We start from the raw sequence: 25,000 nt of genomic DNA on the forward strand, positions 1-25,000 counted from the left end.
TATCTCTCAATCTATCTATCTATCTATCTATCTATCTATCTATCTATCTATCTATCTATCTATCTATCTATCTATCTATCTATCTATCTATCTGTCAATCTGTCTATCTGTCTATCTGTCTGTCTATGCCCATTTCTATCTATTCATCTGTCTGTCTGTTTGTCTGTCTCTCTGCCTGTCTGTCTGTCTGGCAGTCTGTCTATCTGCCAGTCATATCTTAATGAATATATGAGTTACCACTGTGTTTCTCTGCTGTGTGTGAGCATTCGAAAAGTTATTTGCCCAATACTCGCATACGACTTACCACCTCACGAATAAGTGAAAGCGAAAGAAAAGTCTCCGTTGGACCTTTTCTGCAAAGCAAACACAAACTGTACTTTTTCTGTAATTTGAAGAGGGAGAGAGGGACTGGTCGGAAGGGGAAGCAGAGAAGAACCGGCACCCTGGAAAGCCAAACAGAGGGAAAAGGAGACCCACATAATGTCAGGGAGAGACAGAACGTGGCGGTAACAGAGTATAAATATCCATCCGTGTGAGTGTGTGTGTGTGTGTGTGTGTGTGTGTGTGTGTGTGTGCGTGCGTGCGTGTGTGTGTGTTCCCTACCTCTTCAGCCCCTAAAGTTCTCCTGCCATTTTTATACCTTTCACAGCTGCAAATATAGGGGATTGTTTTAGAAGTTCTAATATTGCCTGATTCAGGAGGTTTTTAAGAGAGAATAATTCAATGGTAAAAAATAAACTCTCAACAGACTCTGTAGAACAAGAGGCCGAAAATACGGAAGAAAAGCAATAGTATATGGCTTAATGTGGAATGGCTTAACTAAAGCAATGATTTTTTTTTTGCATTGACTTTTTCTTCGTCAGTACCCAGTGGTGCTCTACAACTGGCTGAAATAGCTAAGATTTCAAGAATAAAGTTAAAGGTGTTTTTTACCTTGTGAAAGCACTTGTTTGCTCAGCGGCTGCACATTGAAAAGGCAGCTCCAGGACTTCCATACTTGTTATTCATCTTACAACACTTTTTCATTCTATCAACCGGAGAGGACAAGGCATTGTTAAACTGAATGTTCCCGCCGCGCTGTCGAGCCCAAATGGATCTTAATGTAATTTTACTGCTGGATTGTTTTTTTTTCTTTCACAGCCAAACTCAATGCTCGACAGCTAAAAGTGTTTTTTCAAATTTTAAGTTTCGGGTCTAGAGGACATGTTGCACCTGTCACAGTGAATATGAGCTTATTTTAGCTTCAATTGTATCGAATGCAACACGACCAAAAGTCTCCCAGGAGCACTTAGCTTCTAAGTGCTTCCGGTAGACTTTTAGTCGTTTCGCAGCGCTGTCATAATTTGTTCCGACTTACTTGAGTGCATTTGTTATTTGATTACACGAAAGTAATTCCTGGTTTTCACCGATGTTATTCAGTGATATTCTCCGGTCAGGGCATGTGAAGGTCGTCCAAACCTGCCCCGCGGAGGGTCTGGTTTTGGGGTCGGTCGCTCAAATGACATTGCAAAACGCTTCACAAGCACGACCTTAACGCTGCTCTTTGGAATGACCTACGGCGAGTTATTTTGGCCAGTTTCTTGCCGTAAATGGCTGCTGGAGACGCTCCAAGGTCCACGGGGAAATGCCACGAGGTGTCGGGGCGAAAGTGAAAAAACTGAGACTTATTTTTGTGTTTACCTGCGGGAGAGAAAAGTTCATGAGTTCATGAGTTCCTCCGGCGGCGGAATAATGTCAGTCCATGCTTTCAAAAGTGGATTCCGCGGCTTCTTATTTTGATTGCGTAAACGGTTCAGTTACCGGCAAGTCTTTGGCACGTTTCAAGCTAAGTACGTAGAGAGCAATGACGCCTGAGGCTCAGATTCATGGCTCATGTATTCATCCACTTTGCAATGAGGCCATATAAAAAAAAAAAAAAAAAAAAAAGATAAATGAACGGACATCAGCTATAAATAAGCCTCTTATACCAGAGCAAAGAAAGGGAATTCCATGGCGGGAATCCTAGCCTCTGTCTCCTTACTTGAACGACAATGAATAAATAACGCCGAGTTAAAGATCTTTGCCGCTCGCTTCCGAAAACAAATTGTTGCCACCTTGTAATTGAGGCCTTGAGTTGCTAATGGCTCTGACAAGAAGCCCCTCTGTTGTCTCACCGCTCACGTTCGCATTATCCACGTGTTCTGCTGGAAACACTGGATATTTACCCCAAGCTCCATTTTTAAAGGGAATGTGTCTATTTACAGTAACACATTATAATCCTTTTAATGCCGGGGCCTTCATTTACGTTGTGAGAAATGGATCATATTTCCCATGACTGGGATCTGCTTCAGAGCACCGCGGTCCTTAAGAGTGTCACATTTGGTCATTCACACATACACACCCACACACACACACACACACACACACACACACACACACACACACACACACACACACACACACACACACACACACACAGATACACTCACTCAAACAAGAGCACACACAGACACATAAATACGTATACTTATCTTCACACAAACACACTTATTCACAATCACACGTACATACACACAAACACACACACACACACACACACACACACTCGCTAGGCTTGGGTGATCGCTGGGGGGCAGCGATCGGCAATATGCGACCTTATCGGGGGCAAGTGGGGTTCGCGTGCGAATAGAACCTAATGTAATGTGACAAATGCATTGTGGACGTGCAGGATTTATTGTGTGCAGGAGTTATTATTGACAAGTAAAGTACAGTATTTACACAAAAAAAATAATCCATTTTTTAATAAATTAAGTCCCATAGCAACCGAAAGCAACAAGTAGACGTGTATCCCGATATTGGGGAGTGTGGGGGTGGGGGGGGAGTGTCCGAGCACCTGCCCCTCTGCCCCGCAGACCCCACAGTGCCCTTCTTATCAGGCGCACTTTTTTATTTTTATTTTTAGCGAATGGGTGTCAGCTCCGGTGGCTCACCGTGTAGAGCGTACCATCCACAAGGCTGAGTCGTTACCGCAGCAGCCCGGGTTCAATTCTGGCACGAGGCCATTTTCTGCCTGTCATCCCCCTTTTCTCTATCCCCTGCCTTCCCTTTCTCCCTGCACTGTCACCATCAAACAAAGCATGAAAATGCCCAAAAATATATCTTTATAAAAAAAATGAATGGGTGTCGAGGTAGCTGTCATGAATGTCAATCGCGATTGATGGAGTCGATTGCCGATGGTGTAGTCGAACGCCGATAGAGGATTTAATCGTAAATTGGCCCAAGCCTAACACTCACACACATATATATGCACACATTCACATGAACACACACACAAACACTTATACTCACACAGACACACACTTACACACAAGCCCATAAACTCAAAACACGCAAACACACAAACACATCACGCACACATACTCAAACACACACACAGACACACACAAAAACTTACACCCACACATGGGAAAAGAGAAGGGCAGAATATGGGCAAAAACTACCTTTTAATGTATTCAATTGTATTATTGTAGTATATTTCTCATATATTATATTCTATTATTATTATAATGTTCTACATATATCTCACCAATTAACCTGAAGCTTTTAACACACACACACACACACACACACACACACACACACACACACACACACACACACACACACGCACGCACACACACACATACAGAGTGTGGTTGTTGGAGTTGAACTCGAGGCCAATGAGATTCCTCCCTCGTTCTTCACAAGTCCAGTGGAGAGTGAGGGAGCGAGTGGAGGAGAGATGGATGGAGAGAGAGAAAGAGAGAGAGATCGTCCCAACATCCTTCACCTCTCCAGAGGGCTGCAAACCCTGCGCTTGGAGGGACATTAACTTTATTTATAGCCAGTCTTAATTTCTAAAATGATCGTTTATTTAGTCTCTGGCGCTGTGTGTGTGTGTGTGTGTGTGTGTGTTTGTGTGTATGTGTTTATGTGTGTGTGTGTGTGTGTGTTTATGTGTGTGTGTGTGTGTGTGTGTGTGTGTGTGTGTGTGTGTGTGTGTGTGTGTGTGTGTGCGTGCGTGCGTGTGTGGTTGTACCTGTGTGTTCTTTGGACATGGTGGCCTATCCTGCTATATATACGTATTACCTTATTAGTTTAGCAGAAGGATGATTTACTTATTGTCTGTTTTTCTCTTTTTCTGTTTATCTCCATGCTTGTATTTTTTGTGTTGGCTTAAGTTTTCCGTGTCTGTGAAAACACAGATAACGTGTATTAGGACTAGAGAGAGGCAGGGACACATTACATACATACATTAGTATAATAAATAATACAGTACATTTGCAAAGACGTGCATTTAATCTGTATGTCTTCAATGGATACTCAATTCCTTAATTTCTTACCTTCCAAAGGAGTTTCCACATGGAGTGGCGTTACTTATAGTAAGGATACGCCGTTTCCTCCTCGCAGAAATTCAAAGTGTGTCAAAGAAGCACTATATGATGATGAAGGTACTTTTCTTTAATAGGTAATCAGGTAATAGTTAGTGTATGGAATGCCATTGGAGTAAATATTAAATAAATAAATACTCAAATTAATAAATATGCCTATGAAATAAATCCTGAAATAAATAAATGTATAAATAAATTAGTAAATTTTGCTAAACAACTAAATAAATAAATAGTTTTTTCTATTTTTAAAATGACATTTTTCAAAAGACTGAAGGGGATTTTTATTTCATAAGGCCACTTTTATTTATTTCATGGCACTTTCATTTCATAATGCCACATTTTCAATCCTCCCTGGATCCAACTCGGTTGGTCCTCAGCTCCCGAAACCTCGTTGGTCGGATCCAAGGGCTGTGAGGGAGCGGGAGCCGGTCCAGGTGGAGGCCACCACCGGGTTCCACTTGACCAGCCGCACCCGCACCCACGTCCGACAGCTGTTCCAGCACAGTGCGAGGGCCAGCCCGCTGGCTCGACAGCTTGGGAGAGAGGCCCTTCTTTCTCTCTGGACAGTAGAAAAGTCCGTTCCCCAGCAGCGGGAGTCGTAGGCCCGCTTCTGTTGGGACCCGGTGTTTCTCTTTAGCGCTTAGGTTTGGAGACAAACTCTGTACCCCAGTCGACTTGGTGCCCCCCGCTAGGATTGGAAATTTGGCATTGTGAAATAAAAGTGCCATGAAATAAATAAAAATGGCATTCTGAAATTAAAGTGCCTTTAAATAAATAAATGTTGAATCATGAGATAAAAGTCTCCTGAAATGAATTTTAAAAAAAGTATTTTGAAAAATGTCCTCTTTAAAATTAAAAACTATGTATTTATTTATTTAACTGTATTTACCCATTTATATATTTACATTTATATGTATATTTTTTTGCATCATTTATTTTGTACAGGTTTACTTTCGTAGGCATATTTATTTAATTATGTATTAACATGTTTATTTAATATTGATTTAATGGCGTCCCATAAGAGTGGCGTTAGAGTTATTGTGTTTTCCCATATTTTGGGTGGGTTTCATGCAGGTTATCCTCACTGGACTGGACTAAATTCGCAATAGGTTTCAGTGGTGTGTGAGTGAATGTGTGTGACCCTGTGATGGATTGGCGTACAATTCATCGGTTGCCCTAGCTAATGCTCCAGCACACGTACTTGCTGATGTGTGTGTGTGTGTGTGTGTGTGTGTGTGTGTGTGTGCGCGCCCGTCCGTTGGTGTCTGTCTTCGTTTCAGGCCAGCTGTGTGTGTGTGCTGTAATGTGATAGCGGCCATTAGGGCTCAAGGACTCATTTAGTGCAGAGGTCAATTAGCGTGATTAGCTACTAGGCTCTTCCGCTCTTCTCTGTCCAACCTTTATAAGTTCCTCACTCCTTCAGAATGTAGATAAACGGTCTTCCTTCCCCTGTGGTAGGAGACAACTGAGACATGATGTAACAATCCCCTAAAACCCCCTCAAGGTCAGCGGGTTGTAAATTTAAATGACAGGTTTAATCTAGGGAAACTACAAATGTTAAACCCATGCTAGTGGATATCAACGCAATCCCTTCCCTCTTGTCTAATTTAAGCACTAATGTCTTAATAACACGAAAAAAAAAAGCCCATGTAAAGAAACAAACTGAATATCCCTCTCAGTTCGGCGTCTAACTTTTGCGCCTAAACGGCACATTTAAGTGAGCTGCCTCTTCATCTTTTGCTTTTTGCCGTGCTTATCCTCTTCCTCCCGCTCTGTATCTCCATCTTCCCCTGGCTCTCCTTTCTCCCCGTTTGTTTATCTCTCGACCTCAGTCCCTCTCCACCTGCCTTTCTTTCCTCCCTCTCCCTCTCTCCTGCTCCTCTCTCCGCCCAATTTGGCCCGATACTCATCATCCTCGTTTTTCTTTGTCCTCTGTCAACCCCCTTTTTCCTTCCCTTCCCTTCGACCTTCCTCTCCGGTCTCCACACTGCAGGGTTTATAAAGTCTGGTGTTGTTGGAACTGGGTTCACGACCAAGTACATCGGTTAAGCGCATAAAACAATGACGTCGTTCAGGTCAACGTTGGGTGTTACCACATTCACGCTCAATCAATCTGTTTTTATAGAATATAAATGTATTTTTCCAACTTGTGCGCACTTTGCGAATACTAAATAAAGGGCGCTTGAAACGCTCATTCATAATAGATAAATGTTCAGCTGAGCAAACTACTCGCTGTTCTGCCGGAGAAGAGCGAGCTCTCCCGTTTTTTCTCACATATTTTGTGATGCAAGGTCTAGAAACATGCACTGTTGTTATCCGACTTCCATGACTTTTGGTTTTTGGATTAAGTGTACAGTAAATGCAGATTGGGAACGAGACAGGGAGGGGATGCCAAAGACCGAAAAAGGCGCATGCTATCTCGCGCGGTCCGCTGTGCGGTGTTACCGTCTAAGCCGGCATCCCATCCAGCAGCGGCACCAAGGCTGGCGTTTCTCTGCGAGTGCCACTCCCAGGGACTCTGGAACTACAATATACACGGAATAAGAGGAGCCTGTTGGGTCAAACGAGTCAGAAAGGAGAGATCAGGGGCGGATAGAAATCAAAAAGAAACAAAAACAAGATGGAGACAAGAGACCTGAGTTGGGTTGAACCGACTTTGTGCTGCCCTCTTAGCCCGGCGGTCCGCACATGGCCTCGTCTGTCATCCGAGCGCTTAGCGAAGTGGAACTCGACAAGACGTGGATTAAAGATCACCAGGTGCGCACGCTGCCGCCCGCCGCTTAGAAACAGGTGTCGGATTACGCTCGATACCTCGGTGGATCACAAAATACACACACACACACACACACACACACACACACACACACACACACACACACACACACACACCTGTCACTCCGATGAACTGCTGTTTATGCCCGGCTGCGTTTGTCGGGGCGTCAGAAGAGAAGCGTGTCGACCCGCCGCCTCTGTCTCAAGTCAGTGAACAAGGCAATGAAACCTGTTTTTTTTTTTACTGGCATTTGCAGTTTCAGTAGCTTCTACTCAAAGAATTGCAATGAATAATAGAGTTATTTGTTTTTCAACAGTCAAGATTTCAAACTACTTATTTCTTTGAAATGGTCTCTAAATTGCCAGTTTTAGATGTTAAGTATTGTGGAGGATTAGAAAACCACACTGTAACCGTTTGGAATCATGGAGGTCACTGTTCAATGAATTCCGACATTTTCATCCAAAATGTAGTGGAACTGCAGTAAATTCCTCTTGGTGACCTTGTTGGTGACCGTTACTTTTTCTTTCATTTTGTTCCTACTGGAACAAAACCTCAAGGAAAATGCAATAATGTTAAAATTCCATATAATTGAGGCAAAGGGATCAGAAAATGACATAAATTGAATACAATACAATTATACTACAGAGATATCCCAATAATTCTATCTTGTTGAAATCAACTGGGAAACACACATCTAATAAAAACTCATAACCAAAAATATAAGGATAAAACATAAAAAACATCCCAGACAGAATGCCTGGACATCTCCACCTCAAATTGGCCAAAGCTCTCTTCCAACATTTAACTAGAGAAAAGTAAAAGACCATTACGGTGTGATCTACACTATATTATGAAAACGCACTGAAAAAAACCCCCAAGAAAACAAATCCTGTGTGAACGTCTCTGTCATCATCATATGGTGGTTCTCCATTCATCTAGTAGAGTCAACATTTAACCATGGGTAGACGACGTTAGTAACAGAATGTTCATTTCTCACTTGGGCTCCTCTTCTGTATCTGGTGTAAGTGAGAGTTGGTTGGGGAGTGGCTGTAATTTAAGTCCCGCTGTGGAACTGTGTTCCAGGGTTGGGTAATCAACAGGACACTGGCGATGGTAATGAGAAAGATGATCACGGAGACGTGACCAATCTTTTCCTCCGTTAGGATCATGATCTCAGTTCACGTCTGATGATTCTCCGTCGTCATTTTTCCGGTCGTTTGGAAGGTTGGGGACTTACTTGCAATGAGATGCGTGTACCCACGTTGGTCGTTCGGCCACCTTATCTGCTGCTGCAGTGGTAAGGAGGATCTGGAACGGGGTCCCAGGAGCTTTTCCTCCGGAAGTCGCGGATCACCACCATCTCACCTGGTCGTGTAGTGGTCCTTCAAGTCGGACGGGTAGGGTTGTTTTGAACTCGGCACATAGACTTAAACACTGGGGTGAACGACACATTATGACAGTCTTGTTTGGTCTTGGTCCACGATCGTAAAATGGGATTTGTGGAATAATTCTGTGATTCCCAAACAGTTATGTTGAATAGCCGACTACAGTCTGAGTACCAAAGTAAAGGCCTGCACCCTAGTGTAACAGCAGAATAACGTCTAATATGTAGGAGATAATGTCCATAGAATATCGATTAGGCTACAAAATAACCGACAGTGTGTAAATCATGCAGGGTTTTAAATTTTGCTAGAATGCATTTCTCGAATGTTGCCTGAATATAATCCCATCTCCACAATCCATTAATTAACTAAAATCTAAAAGTGATAAATACTAACCGGACAATCAGATCTATACTAGTTTACATGATGTAATTCATATCTGGCTTTTGTCGACAGAAGACAGACCTAACCACATTGGTGTCCCGGTCAGCGCTTCGTGCGGGGACAGTCCGGTCACACCATGTGATCGTCCTTGCATTCCAGTCCACACTAATGGCAGGAATGCAACTCAGTCAAGCTTACCTTCACTTGGATTCCATTAAAAGATGTCAATTATCACTGAACAATATTTTAACCATGACAAGGCGTCAGCTTCATAAGTCCATCATGAGGTGTTTGAGAGGAGCACTTGGAATAGAACGCAGAAAACTGGCTTCCTCCTGCATTGTTCTAAGCACAATCAGTTTGTTTACTTAATTTTCTAACTATCCCTCCTTTTTGACAAATGGTACTTACCATATGTCAAACAAGCAAAACAATGAAAAACTAGCGGGGGCGATGCGGCTCAGTACATACAGTACCAAGTGACTCTGCCACTACGATAGTTCAGTGCGGAATGCTTTTGAGTGGAGGAAAAACAAGGTTAATGGAAATCCTGTGTCCTCATCTGTGGGGGAGACAATCATTATTAGACAAGCAATATCAGGTACCGCGGCTTTGTTAGCTGCGTTGGCTCCAACATTTCCTATTGAGATGGGGTCAAGTACGTTACTGTAAACAACACAAATAGGAAGATCATAATGGGGGGGGGGTTATGACATCAAAACATTAAACATACACCAGCACCACCTACAAACAACACCACACCATATCACATTTGCCCGTACATATTCATGCAATCAAAATAAAACAAGACGGCTTACAACAGATAGAAACACAAACACAACCGGTTGTACAAAATAGACAAACACTGTTTTATACAAAAAACATGACGTACAGATAAACATAAGAAAACCCTCCTTATAGTTGCACTCATTAGTCTAAATCATTGTAGTTGAACTTTTCAACAGCTTCAGTAGTAAGATCGGGCCAGGCGAAGCCACAACTGCTATCGCTGCTAGGTAGTCATGTGGATCTCCATGAGAGGGGAGAAGAGAAGTTGGAGTAGGACAGCGCACCACCTCAAAGTGACATAAGCAAGGTGAAAGTGATGATGGAGAGGTGTTGCAGGAGAGAAATGAGCCGATTTGCTCCATAGCAAGATAAAGGCTATAGCATGTAATCAACCCAATAACCTGGGCACCAAGTTTCTGAGCATAGTATGCAACAAGATGTAATTCATATCCATAAGATTGTAACAACACAGCTAACATAAAGCCCATCTCCCTTATGCAGAGTTAAAGTAATTCAGCAAACCCAACATGGAGCAGGTACAAAAGCTTGTTTGAAAGCAGCAAAAATGTTCTCCCCTCCAATGGCTGAGCAAGCGTTGCTTCATTCCACGATCCGAAAACAACAATAACCACAACACCCCAGAAAGGTCATGCCAGGGTGCGACCCTGAGGAGAAAAGAAAAAATTTAATGAATGTCAATGTCTCAAATAGTGAACATTCTTTCTTTTGCCAGAGCTATAAGGAAAAAGAAAAGAAACAAATTTAATCATCTCAAAATCAGCAAAAATTCATTTCCGCAATGTGGCAGAAAATTACTGGAGGCTCCACATATCTCAACAATAAGTTCAGCAACTAGAGAGGGTAAGGAAAAATGTGATTCACATACCAAAACATTTTAAAATGTAGTGTCCATACTTTATTCCTAATTTTTATATCATTTTTACTTATACCCTTGTGGAGGTGTGTTCTGGCTCAGGGCCAGGGAATGAGGAGGGGGAGGCAGGCGGAGGCGAAACAGCGCCAGTTGGTGTGTTTATTGTTCAGTCTTTCTTAAATCAACGGTGGCTCGTGGGCCGAAAAGGAAACTCAGAGGCTCGCAGGCCAATATACAAGTCGTTCATGCAGATCCGCATATCCGCGGATCCCCGCTTCTGCAAACTCCCGCTGTCCGTGTCCGAACACTTTGCCTGTCGGGCTGACTCGTCCTGTCCCGCCCCGCCCCGTCGCGTCGCGTCGCGTCGCGTCGCGTCGCGTCGCGTCGCGTCGCGTCCCGTCCCGTCTGACTCGCAAGCACGCCACTCTCTACTGCGAAACACACACAAACAATTATATCTTCCTGTTTTGGGATCAGGCGAATCAGTGGAGTCCCTCCGCTGATTCGCCTGATCCACAGCAGCTGAGCAGCCCCGGGATGGGAGCTTGCACCGCCTGTCTGCAGCGGCGGCTTTGCCCCGCCCCGTTGGTCCACCACAACCTTTAAGGGTACAAGTAATAACTGCAAACCATAAGCCTCAGCAGTCATCAAGCTAATATAAGCCTGACTGGAGTTGATCAATAACATTTTTATCAACTATCCATTATCTCATGGTAAATGTGTGTTTCCTAACTCCTAAAAAAAATCACATTAATTATGTGTTAAGCTTTGAACTGCTAGTCTTACCTTTTGGCCAGGGAGTATTCAACTACAGACGTGGACAAATTTGTTGGAACCCTTATAGCTCATTGAAACAATGCTTCATTCCTCCGGAAAAGTGATGAAATTAAAAGCAATTTTCTTATGTGTACCTGCGTGTTTTGGTATGTCATAGACTGAAGCAAATAAACTGTGAAAAGATATATGATTGCTAAAGAGATCAATTATATTCTAAAATGGACTGAACAGATTTGTTGGTACTCCTTAGAAAATATTATAAATAGTTGGATTATAGTGATATTTCAAACTTAATTTTAATTGGGATCACACATCTCTTCAATTTTATAATGAGTCATTCAGCCTATTTAAATGGAGAAAAGTAGTCACTCTGCTTTTTAGTATCATTGTGTGAACACCACACTGAACATGGACCAGAGAAAGCAAAGGAGAGAGTTGTCTGAGGAGATCAGAGAGAAAATTAAAGACAAGCATGTTAAAGGTAAAGGCTGTAAGACCATCTCCAAGCAGCTTGATGTTCCTGTGACGACAGTTGCAAATATGTGTCGCACCACAGCAAAAGCCACCATCTCAGGCATTTCTTAAATCGCCAGGAGCAGCCAAATAAGCTGAAAAAACCTTTCCTGAAGGAAAATGAGATTTTTCCAGATGCGTGTTCCTTTGTGCTTTTTTTTATCTCTCAACGTATTTTCAAAACCGAGTTTGATTTATAAATAGTAGAAAAATGTTAAACCGTGGAGTTAAATATTCCCATTAGATTACATTGGGAAACGCAGTTCACTTACGAGACGCTGAATAACGCTGAATAATGCTGATCGATGGGTTCCTTTAAAACGAGCTCCCAGGTGAAGATCATTCCTCCATATTCCATGTGATGTGAAGTCACAATGTGAAACCGTTTTAATAAAATTCAACATTTAAATCGTACTACTCTTACACACACGGAGCCACTGTTGTGAAACCACATAGAAGAAGAAGATCCCTTCGCGTCATGCACCTACGTCACTTCCGTAGACAGGCGGTTAAAGCGCAGCACGGGGGTGTTTCGGTCTCACTTGTCTGTGAAAACTTTCTTCTCCGTATTGTTATTGATTACGCAAACCGGGTGGCGGAAGATGTGAATCATGTATCGGACCTTAATCTGACCAGTGTGATCGATCCAAGTCGGTGTAAGGAGCTAGTTCTGGACTACATTTTCCGCGATGAGAGTCAGTTCTTCGACCGCGACAGAGAGATCGACAGCAATGCCGAATCTGATATTACTCCGGACTTGGAAAACCTTTCAAACAGCGGATTTCAGCCATAATGTGACGATGAAACGGTATATTTTCGAGGACCAACGGAGGAAACCGACGCCCGTTGAGGTTGGTGACAGATTTTCAGATTTCAGATTTTCCGATACTCATATTATTGATAGACTCTACATTTTGTTGTGTTCTCCGTATTTTTAAACTCCAAAATAATTCCACTTTCAGAAAACATGTATATTCTTACTGTTTAATAAAAGCTTTTTTTTATTTTATAAATATAAAAAAAGATTTATATATAGAAATATTTTTTTTAATATTTATATATATATATATATATATATATATATATTTTTTTTTTTTTTTTTTTTTTCAATATATATATTTATAAAATATTGACATTTTGACTTACCTTTGACATTTCGACATACCCTTGATGTTATGAAGAATATTTTGATTATGACACCTGGTCCTTCAAAAATGATCTTGGTTAGATCTAGGTAGATATACCCTGTATCACTTACTGTATAAATCCCTCCTTTAAGCGGTAGCCTTATTTGGTTACCGGTAATGCCCTAGGACATGCCCTAGGATTTTTCACCCAAGTAGCCGATCGACACGGTGCTGCATCTATCTGCATGCCTGTCGCCGTCCTCGATGTTAATTCCAGACGCCGAAACACAATCAGAGCAGCGCGGGGAAATAAAACTTAACCAGGGCCAGATTGAAATGACAGCACACTCTGTCTGATCCACGGCTAAACAGAGGTCAGCTGTAAATCACCGGGCGGCCGGGAAGAACCTGGCGTTAATAAAAAAGGATGGAAAAGAGAGAGATGGAGAGAGAGATTTTAAGAGTGAGAAGAAAGCAGAAGAAAAAAGCAGACAGTGGAACAAGTGTCCTTAAATGACTGTGTGTGTGTGTGTGTGTGTGTGTGTGTGTGTGTGTGTGTGTGTGTGTGTGTGTGTATGTGTGTTTGTGTGTGTGTGTATTTGTATGTGTGTGTTTTGAAAGATGTAAGGTTTTCTGCAATTCAGTGTGTGCATGGTGTGTTGTTGCACACGTTGAAAGATATGAGTGTGTGTGTGTGTGTGTGTGTGTGTGTGTGTGTGTGTGTGTGTGTGTGTGTATGTGTGTTTGTGTGTGTGTGTATTTGTATGTGTGTGTTTTGAAAGATGTAAGGTTTTCTGCAATTCAGTGTGTGCATGGTGTGTTGTTGCACACGTTGAAAGATATGAGTGTGTGTGTGTGTGTGTGTGTGTGTGTGTGTGTGTGTGTGTGTGTGTGTGCGCGTTTGTGTGTGTGCAGGAGACAGAAAGACCTGGAAGCGAGGGAGTAAAGAGCAATCGGCTCTTGCTTTTAATCAGCCATGTCTGTTCTGTGGTCTGTGGACATAATGGACTCTATGTGTGTGTGTGTGTGTGTGTGTGTGTGTGTGAGGCAGGGTTTTATTTGTGTCTGTCTGTGTTAATGAGTACATCTAAGTATTCTGTGTACGAGCATGTACGTGTGGTGGGGCGCTGGCCTGCGAGAAATTTCAACTCAACCTGGAAACAGCCCTCCTAGCACCTCGTGTTAAGGTCTTCTTAAGGCTTGCTCAGGGTACAGTGTATGGTCAGGAGGAATCATAAAACAGATGAGTTCCTCTTACAAGTAAGCCGAACACTGGGCCTAGACAGTCGTCTCGTAATGGCACCGTCCATTCCAAGCTCTTCAGAAATACTGGACGTTCCACATGTTCTCCTGGAGACAGCTGTGTGGTCTAGTGGTGTTTGTCCCACCGTCCACTGCGAGAGCAAGGCAGAGACTGACAGGCTTGAGTAGGCGGGTCAGCAGGTCAGTACCAGTTAGCAGAAGGTGCTTCTTATCTCCTGTAAGTAGCTTGAGTGGTAGTATTAGTCGGAAAAGAGATAACAAGTGGTGCTGTCCGTGGTACTGTAATCGTCCCTAGCTGGCCTTCTTAGACGCCACAGTAGATACGGTTTTGAATGTATCCCTATGTGTGACCGGGAGGAATTTTGTTGTGTATGTGTGTTGAAACACCTCTATCTATCTTTAATTTGTGTGCTTAGCCTCAGCTCTGGACTCCCATCACCCTCACATAAGTTGTCAGATGATAACATGAAAGTGGTGAAAACAAAAGGCCTTTCACAAAGCTGTATGTATGAACATGTGAAGAAGGGTAATAATAATAATAATAATAATAATAATATGATGATGATGATGATATTATTATTATTATTATTATTATTATTATTATTATTATTATTATTATTATTATTATTATTATTATATTATAATAAGTAAGTATAGTATAAGTTATTATAATAATAATAACGAACAGAATAATAATAATAATAATAATAATAATAATAATAATAATAATAATAATAATAATAATAATCTCACTGCTACATAATTCCACGTTGATAGGTGTGCTGTCAGCAGTCCAGACATTGTTGGTGATTTTGAGGGAGTTGTTCCATCTTGTTTCAAAGCAGTTATCCAGTTATGAGCCAATCAGGGTGAGTTTAGCCTGTCAGTATTTGCCAATCTTAAAAACTGCATTTCTGCGTTCAATAAAAGAAAATTATTTCCAGCACATTATTGCAGCAAATATTACTTGTGTTCATGATAGGGCTGAACGATTTGGGAAAAATAATTTCATTCTTTAGACCATTGGTGCGATTGCGATTTAGTATACAATTGTTTTTTAAGTTCCTTATCTTCCGCATTATTCACTCAACACAAGCAATAAATCATTCTATAGTATGACCAACACAACATTAGATGAAGTCAACATATGAACTGCTCTTTCCTGTAGGCCAACGTGTTATGATGAAATAAGATGAATTGATGCATTAATTGATATGAATAACATATCTTTATTTAACTATTGAATTAAAAAAAATGTTTTTGCCAAAAAAACTTCAGTCACAGTAGAATATTTACTAATTGATTTAACTTCAAGCCTTGTAATTGTCCAAATCAGAAAATGTATATTCAAAAAATATGCAGTGTTTCAGCAGAAATGTATAATTGTTTGTAAAAATGTTGTGCGTCCACACGCCAGGAGTGCACTGCTCTGTGGGCTCAGGGGCAGCTTTATGCTTAATAAATAAAAATAAAAATACGCATTATTCTGGACTCGACATGTGTTCCGAACTCTGCCAGCAGCACACGGTGCGCACACCGGGCCGGAGGCGTGGAGGGTTAAAACAATCGCTAAAGGGGGGGGGGGGGTGTCCCCATTTAGCACAGTTTCGTTCCGTTGGGAGACGTCAAATCAAATAAAAAACACACTGTTCTGGCACACTGCGGGCACCCCATCGCTGGCCCAAGCATCATCGGAGACAGGGGAGACAGGTGCGCAAAATGTGCCCCGGTGCCTCAGTTTGAATTCCATTAATCATTCAGCCCTAGTTCATGGGTTTATTTGGGGTAAAAAGGCCACCCTAACAAATGATGCAGGAGACATTGCCAGAGAGATACTCTAGTCACGTGATCTCTCGATGTGTGTCCTGTATCTGTTTCTGTGTCTGTCCTTCTGTTTCATTCTGTCTGTCTCTCTGTCTGGACGCCACATCCAAACATGCTCTTTGGTGTCTGTCGGTCGCTTTATGCCAACAGCGGAATTAAAATCAGCCATAGAACAGTCACTCCCATTGTCGTGCTCCCATTTCTTACGGCGTGCCTCTCCCTACCGCACCACAAGCTAATTCAATTGTCCCCAGCCCCACATTTTTGGGGAAAAAAAGGACAGTATACAGACATCACACAGAGACACACACGCACACACACAGGCCACAGCGATATATCACAGGCATGACATGACACGCCCTGCCGTGGAAGTCTGTTTGACTCAGCCCAGAGTTCAAATAGCGCTGGCTCGGCGTAAACACAACCTGTGGCTCATTACTGTGGATCCGAACATGGGACTGAAGAGGAAAAACCACACCCACGGAGACACGAGCGGCTGTGGTGTTCGACCTCCCTTAAATTCCGTTTCACACTTTCTATCCTTCTTCCTCCTTCTTTTTTTCTGGTGTGTTGGTGGTCCTCTGTTTGAATAATCACAATTTAAATGCCATCAGCATATAGTGGTTTCCTGTACCCTCCATTAGTCAAATGCAACACAATGTGTCTTTATGAGCCAATTCCAAAGTGGAATTTTCACTTTTCAAAATGTTCGCCTTTCAAAATGCCTCTCCAACAAAATATACTGTTAATACATTACGGGGTTGACACATTTTTTAGAGTGTTATGATTTTAAGAATTGGTAATTAAATTTTTTAAATAAAAAAAATAAAAGCTTTCGTCCATTGAAAATGATCAGTCAGCAAACAAATATCATCAATTTGATGACAAATTATTTGAGGCCTGCAGAGTTAGTTTTGTCAGTCAACTTGACGGTGCCACACGCTTCCACGCCCTTATGGGCTGGCCTGTATAAGCAGCCAATCCCTCCTGTTCTACCTGCTTTGTATCCAGTGGGGGAGTCAAGCTCATCACTCCTATATTTCTAGCTTACTAAGTATGTCTGTTTTTTCTGTGTGCCTGATGAGCAGTAGAGTCCAGACACCAAACTCCAAAGAAGCAGAATAAGTAAAGATCATTTTAAAATAAATCACATTTTTAATTTAATTCAGCAACTCACTCAGAATGATCAGAATAAGCCTTAATAATTATCATCCTTGTTTGTGTCCCCTCCCCTGTTTTCCACTAACTAGTCATGTCATTCTGAACAGTCAACTCTTTTCCAATGAAAGTAGCCAGCACGTCCTCCAAAAGTCGCTTAAAACTTGTTTGCATATTGATGATGTCATCACACATTCATTTTCAAAAAGCTTTGTGGTTGTGTCAAGAGAGATCACCTGAAGCCGTAGAAAAAGTAGCTCTTTGGCCAGATAATCACAAACTTACTGCATGGACATTGTAAATTTGAAGTTAAGAAAGTAAAAAAAAAAAAAATCTGCAAAGGGAGGGAGAAAATCAAACGAATTGTTGAAATATTTACAAGATGAAACAAACTATTAACATGTGTACAAGCTATAAGACCACCCTAGTAACCCAACCAGGAAACTAGGTATTTATTTATCTATTTATGAATCAGTATCTATTTACAATTATGTAAAGATGTGGTGATCAGTGATTGGAAGCTGGGCACACTGTCTGGCAGGCATGTGCAGCTCAGCTGGTGCAGCTCTCCGGCCGCGCCCCCACCTCCTGGCCAGAGGAGCGGGAGAGGAGCCGCGGACTGCGTTGACTCTGAGCAGCGTGATGCGTGGGAATGAATTATAATATCATATATTTGAATGTATTTCGTGCCTTTTCCCTGATGGTCTGATTAAGTCGCTAAATTTGTCGCTTTTTCGAAATGAAGTCGCTAAGAGGGACCGAAAAGTGGTTTCATCCGTCGAGAAAGTCTACGAGGTGGCAACACTGATCCTGTAGTCACCCGGCTCTCTTTCGTCTTTCCTGAGAGGTTTGACTTGTCTGTGGGGCGTTTGCATTAACTGTTCCTGAAGGAGCCTTTACACCTTATAACAAACACAGTGATAATGAAATGACCTTATCATAATGGGACTAATTATGTTTTCTTCCTTTTCTATGAGAACAGTGGCCAAAATGCAACCTAGACATGCATCTTCTGGTTTCAATGTGCCAATGTCAAAAAACACTTGAAATGACACACAAGTATGGTGTGTGTGTGTGTGTGTGTGTGTGTGTGTGTGTGTGTGTGTGTGTGTGTGTGTGGGTGTGCATTTGTTGGTGAGGATAAGAGTTGAAGTTATAGTTGTAGTTTTGGTTGGTTGTAGTTATTTAAAGGCAGCTCACTTTTCACGGCCTCTGAGCCTTTTTGCCATTTTAACTTACCGCTTGTCGAGTTGAGCCTAATTAATGCATTAGTAAGTGTGGAAGTTGCGCTTGCAAGTGGTGTTTCCAGGGCCCCCCGGCACAGAGACACAGACGATGGGGTTTTTAATGTAGCGAGTGGGCAAGCTGGAACAAGCCTGGAGCGGATGTAAAACATGTCATGAGAAGGGCTCCTCTCCTTCGTGTGTGCGTGGCGATGGGAGTTTTACCTGTTGCCCGTTGACAACTCTAACGAGCAACAGGCGTACAGCCACACTGATCCTGGGCCCAAATACTTAGACCCAAGACAGGTGTGGCTGCTCAAACCACACACCCCCCCACACCGCAGCTAGCTTTGCTTGATAAACTCTTTTCATTGTTTTTGTCAATATTTTCCCTCTCTCGATCAGGGTCCAGTTGTCCTCTCTTTTGTTTTTTAATGTTTTACTTCAAACTTGAAGTTCACGTTCTTCGGTGGCAATGGTTATAAACAGGACCCCAACACTAACGTTCATAAAGGGCCAGTGCAGCCAGTGTCTGTCTGTTTGTTAGCATTGTTTTAGCATTGTGTTTTTCAGCAATTTTTTGGCACATCTGTGCCACTTCTTTCTCATGTAGTGTCTACCATGCTCGCGTGTGGTCAAAGTTACCATTTCTTTATTTTCTTTAAATGACAGTATCCCATTGTCTCTTCTTCTGGATCAGAGAAGCATCCTGCGCACTAGCAAATACAGCTTTAGCTTCTTTATGATGTCAAGCGTTATTCTGGTGGCGTACGGTGTATGATGTTGTTTTGTATCAACGCCCTCTCTGAGGATAACAAGCATATAAACATGTTTCTCTGAGGATAACAAGCATACAAACATGTTTCTCTGAGGATAACAAGCATATAAACATGTTCTTCAGAGGATAATAACATATAAACATGTTTCTTTGTCACACTTGTATGTTTGCTCAATAAAGACAACCCTGAAAGCTAACAACTGGATTTCTCTCCTTATATAGACCATTATTATTATATTCGGCCTTTCAAGCTGTTTCTCTTTTTTGTTTATTATTATTATTATTATTATTGTTATTGTTATTATTAATATTATTATTGCTATTATTATTATTAATAATAATAACAATAATAATAATAATAATAATAATAGTAATAATAATAATAATAATAATAATCGTCATCATCATCATCATCATCATCATCATCATCATCATTATTATTATTATTGTTGTGTGCCAAAATAAATATATGGAAGAAATATACAAGTGAAAGACAATTGGAAAAATCTGTACCTGGTTGAAGCTGGTTGAATTTTAAGGACTTTGTTCCAAGGATCAGGCTTCTCTGGAGTGATCCACTTAAATAAAAAAAATAAAAAAGATTGTTTGGACTCCAATCTGATAAAATGACCTTCCCTCCTCCTCTCCCCTCCTCTCCTGCAGTAGATGCCTTCGTGTGCCACACCCAGGCCATAGCGGACATAGTGATCCTGGTGGACGGCTCGTGGAGCATCGGCCGGATCAACTTCCGTCTGGTCCGGACGTTCCTGGAGAACCTGGTCAACGCCTTCGATGTGGGCTTTGACAAGACCAGGATAGGTGCACACCCACTCAATTCATATATTTAATTTATGGTGTTTCTGCTAAATGTAGCAGTACCCATTTTCTTATTTTTTCTTATCATTTTGTTGTCTAATATTTATATATATATTTTTGTATTATTATTTATTTATGTATTTATTTATTTTATATATTTTATAAATAGTTTTATTTATTGATTTATTTTTACTGATTGAACACAGAGTGAAACTTTTCACCTTTTTTCATCTTATTTTTCCAAAACTCACTTTTGCTGTGTTTGTACTTATATATCTGTATATATGTCTATATATCTATTTTGCTTATTATTATTGTTAATGTTATTAGTACTTACATTATTACTGTAATGCCACATTTTCTCACTATTGTACTGCGATTTCACCAGACTATACAGTAGAAAGATTTACTTATACTTTAATATGGCTATACACATATTTACTATACCATGTATTACCAGTACTGCCACTGCATATTATTGCTGCACTGTTGCTATGTACTATTTACTTAATGTAACTGCCACCTGCTCATATTGGGCATGAAAGTTAGTATAGGGCTACTCGCTGTTTACTTTTGTAGACCCGTGTTTTGATTAATAGTGTTATTTTATCTTATGTGTGTGTCTTTGTGTGCAGGCCTGGCTCAGTACAGCGGCGACCCCAGGATTGAGTGGCACCTGAACACCTACTCCACAAAGGACACCGTCATCGACGCGGTGAAGAACCTGCCCTACAAGGGAGGGAACACCCTCACCGGTAGTGATGTCCGCCAAGGGTTTATAATCCCTTAAAAAAAAAAAAAAAATTGCTGTCGCAGGAGTAAAACTTCATCATTTTTATCTTGTCCTTGCTCCTTCGCCCTTACTAACTTCTCTCCATTCTTACTTACTTTAAAACACTCTTATCTGCCTCTCCCTCCATCCCTCCGTCCCGTGTCTCCATCCCCCAGGCCTGGCGCTGACGTACGTCATGGAGAACAGCTTCAAGCCTGAGTCGGGCTCCAGGCCCGGGGTCCCCAAGATCGGCATCCTCATCACGGACGGGAAGTCGCAGGACGACGTGGAGCCTTCCGCCGAGAGCCTGAAGGAGGCCGGGGTGGAGCTGTTCGCTATCGGTGAAAACCCAAATGCAATATTTCGACCCCTGAGGATGATTCTGTGTTCCTCTGTTCTTGAAATCATCTTAATCTAAATATATTAAATCCAAAGGATGATCTTTAATCCCGCGACCTGACCGCATTACTGTGTAATTTCATGGCGGCGAGGCACCTTACTAATCAAATCAGCCATGCCTCCCTACATGCCTGCACCGCAGCGGACAGGCCGGTATTCGGGAAACTAATGAGTAATTCATTATCTGATGTGTGACCTCGTTTTTTTTTTCTACCTCACACTTTTAAAGATGACTCAGGGATTGACTCAGAGATATACATTAGCGAGTCATGAATATGAAATGCACGAGAACAGAAAAATTAATTACGAAAAAAAAGTCATTCTCTGGATGCTTCACGGGTGGAAGAGGAAATTAAATTCCATTTTCCGATAGCGTCACACCTCTGCTGCAGTGAGTTTTTAAAGACAAAGATATCTTAACTGTACAAATCTAAGTCTGAAGTAACCTGGAACCAGGGAACAGGGTTCTACTCTGGTCCAACTCATATTTTAGTTCATTTTTAAAAGGATTTTCAAACAGTTCATCTCTACAATCTCTTCAATCCCTTCAAACATAGATAGATAGATAGATATATAGATAGATAGATAGATAGATAGATAGATAGATAGATAGATAGATAGATAGATAGATAGATAGATAGATAGATAGATAGATAGATAGATAGATAGATAGATAATACATTAATAAAACAAAAAATTTGGCAATAATAAATAAATGCAAAAATTAACAAAAAAGTAGAATAATTGGGCAACATGAATTCAGAAGAATTCAATGGAAAAAAAAGACAAGATAAAATAAACCCAAAAAATGAACAATAAACAATAAACCTCTATATCAACAATTCACATTCTGACAAAAGCTGGAAATTACATGTGTAAAACACTAACCAACCCAAAAGACAACAAAAACTTACTATTAACAAGAAAAAACTAAGAATTGCAACGGGCTGGAGCTACTACAGAGCTGCTGGAACAGGTGGCCAGCCGGACTTGCATGCCTTTGAAATAAAAAAAAATGAAATAAATAAAGTTATTTTCCTTTGCCTTTGCCTCTCAGGTGTGAAGAACGCTGACGATGACGAGTTAAGGGTCATCGCTTCGGAGCCGGATGAAGGCCACGTGTACAACGTGGCGGACTTCAGCATCATGAGCTCCATCGTGGAGGGCCTGACCAAGATAGTGTGTGAGCAGGTGGAGCAGCAGGACAAGGACATTAAACACAGTAAGCACCCTCCCATCCCAACTGTGAGTGTTGTTTACCAGATGTAGACCATAGACCACCACCTATAGTTACTCACACCTATAGTTACAAATACCCTGACATAAAATTACTTTGGAAAAAGGGAAAGTTCCACATTGAAATTTCTACTTAAGAAAAAGTATACAAGCACTTCTTTAATTGCATTACTAGCTTCAAAAGTACAATTACTCATCATATCCAGTGCCCTGATAAACGAGTCTATAAAACAGCATAAAGTACCTACTGCAGCTTTTATTTTCAAATGAGACTTAATGCAGATCCTAACAACAAAGGCATGAGGAATATATTTAGGCCACGCCCCAATAGCATGTTGAGGGTTTAAAAGGAACAGAGTAAGGCCACACCTCCATTGTAATAATGAAGGGACAAAAGGAGGCCATGCCCCCAATTCCATGAAAAAGGTTTAATGGAACAGAAATAGACCACGCCTCCAACACTATACTGAAGGAACAAAAGAAGGCCACGCCCTGAATAGTATTTTGGAGGTTTAAAAGAAACAGAGTTAGGCCACGCCTCCAGTGAAGGTTGAAAAGGAATTAGGAGGAGGTCTTAAGTCTCCAATTTATTAGATCAACTCATATATTAATATTGTCATGCATACAATGGTGTTTGCCATAAAGACTTGATTGGGTGGAGGTTTGGGTGGTGATTGAAATAGTTTGTTGTTGTGTGGCTGGTACACCATGTCCTTACTGTCAGACAATCAGCACACACACAAGGGAACGCGTAAGCACGCACTCGCAAACACTTTGGTCCCTGTGGGCAGGTGGGAATGTGTGGCAAAACCCTGTCTGAACTGCATTTTTCCTTTCTTTTCTTCCATTCTCTTCGTGTGATGAAGTGGTGTTTTTGAATAGTTGATGAATAGCGTAATTTTGTTCGGAGGTTGTTTTCATTTGATGTATGTTGTTCTGGCGCTGGGCGCAAAAAACACATTTCCATGAGAATGGGCGATAAAGTATCTTAGGTATATAACTGTTATTATCTTAGTATGACATCAGCATTCATAACTCTGTGCTCCACTTGAATTTACACCATAAGTCACATTATCAAGGGATTACACTCAGTTGATCCGTAAAAAAATGTGTAAAAAAAAAAAGTGCCTTTCCAACTCGGAGGGAAATTCTCCTCACTTCTTTTAAATCACTGATGTCATGCGCTTGTGGGTTTCAATTTTTATTGATCATCACTCTCATGTTTCTCTCTATAATTCCACATCCCCTTCGACATCCCCGTGCTCCAGGACAGATTTTCGAGGTGCCGGAGATGGGAGCGCCTTCAGACCTGGTGACCTCGGAGGTTTCTGCCAGGAGCTTTCGAGTGACGTGGAGGCACGCGCCTGGAAACGTACTCAAATACAGAGTGGTCTATTACACGGCTTTCGGAGGCAATCCAGAAGAGGTACTTCGTCATGGTTCAAACAATGTATTCATTCCATTAATTCCATGCATCAATATGATATACGATATACATATGAAATACATATGATATATAGTGATATATATACGTATATATGGTTATATTTGCCGTGAAGGCTCTGGTGCAGTGTCCGCTCCTTTGCTGCTCAGGCAAGCCTTCCCGTGCTGTGCAGGGAGTGAATAACCAACATGGGCCAATGGCATGAATTTGCGATGTAGCAGCATGCTATGAGGACTTCAGAGGTCTAGTTGAATGCAGGCATTCAACCCGTTGGAAGCCAATAGGTGATGTATAATATGCTGGTGGTGTTGCCTATTTTTGAAAGGGCTGACAGCTGAACCAAGCATGGTTCGGCCCCTGTGTGGTCATTCCCCGTTAACTACACGTGACCATCAGCGCAGCAGCATGCTTACATGCAGACTTATAAGGTCCAGTTCAATCAGACCGTTCAGCTCCTGAGAATCCATTCTACTATGAATTGATATATTTGTAAGCCAGATACAGTATAATGACGTAGACATGGCATGACGGAGACACATGGCGGATTAGCGCGTTACCTGCTGAGTCTGGAGTTTGGGCCGCGGTGGATGAAAAGGGGAGAGAGAATAGTCTGCTTTATTGAACGGAAGAGTTGGACGTCAAGGATGTGGTGGTATGGGCGTCACACGTTGGTACGGACGTCAGATTTTGACCTTCGATTGCCGCTGTAAACCATGTGCCGTGTCTGGAATTCAATTCTCTTAAGAGAGTTTATGGTTGCACCGCCATCAGAAGACAACACTATAACCTGAAAATAATACTGTTTGGGATCAGAAACAAAGCCTTTAAACTCTCTCTCGTCTCCCTCTCTTTCTCCATTCAGGTGGTGGTGGAGGGAGTTGAGAGTTCAGCGCTGCTGCAGCACCTCTCCTCCCTGACAGAGTACCAGGTGGCGGTGTTCGCCGTGTACGCTGACGAGGCCAGCGAGGCCCTGAGGGGGTCTGAGATGACATGTAGGGTCACACACATGGACGCACGCACGCACACGCGCGCACACACACACACACACACACACAAACA

General features: G+C 41.7%; 1 protein-coding gene across 1 annotated transcript in view; it reads left to right on the plus strand.

The window, feature by feature from the left end:
* col14a1a (collagen, type XIV, alpha 1a) overlaps positions 1-25,000 on the plus strand; it is a gene marked incomplete at its 5' end in the record, with an annotated part of 166,966 nt that overhangs the window by 40,695 nt on the left and 101,271 nt on the right. The window contains 6 exons of the mRNA XM_080004861.1: positions 19,938-20,093; positions 20,726-20,845; positions 21,039-21,203; positions 22,319-22,483; positions 23,766-23,923; positions 24,804-24,933. Of these exons, the coding sequence (XP_079860987.1) occupies positions 19,938-20,093; positions 20,726-20,845; positions 21,039-21,203; positions 22,319-22,483; positions 23,766-23,923; positions 24,804-24,933 (894 nt within the window). The remainder of the gene's footprint in view (positions 1-19,937; positions 20,094-20,725; positions 20,846-21,038; positions 21,204-22,318; positions 22,484-23,765; positions 23,924-24,803; positions 24,934-25,000) is intronic.

This window comes from Zeus faber (assembly GCF_960531495.2).
Source record: "Zeus faber genome assembly, chromosome: 8".
Classification (NCBI taxonomy): domain Eukaryota; kingdom Metazoa; phylum Chordata; class Actinopteri; order Zeiformes; family Zeidae; genus Zeus; species Zeus faber.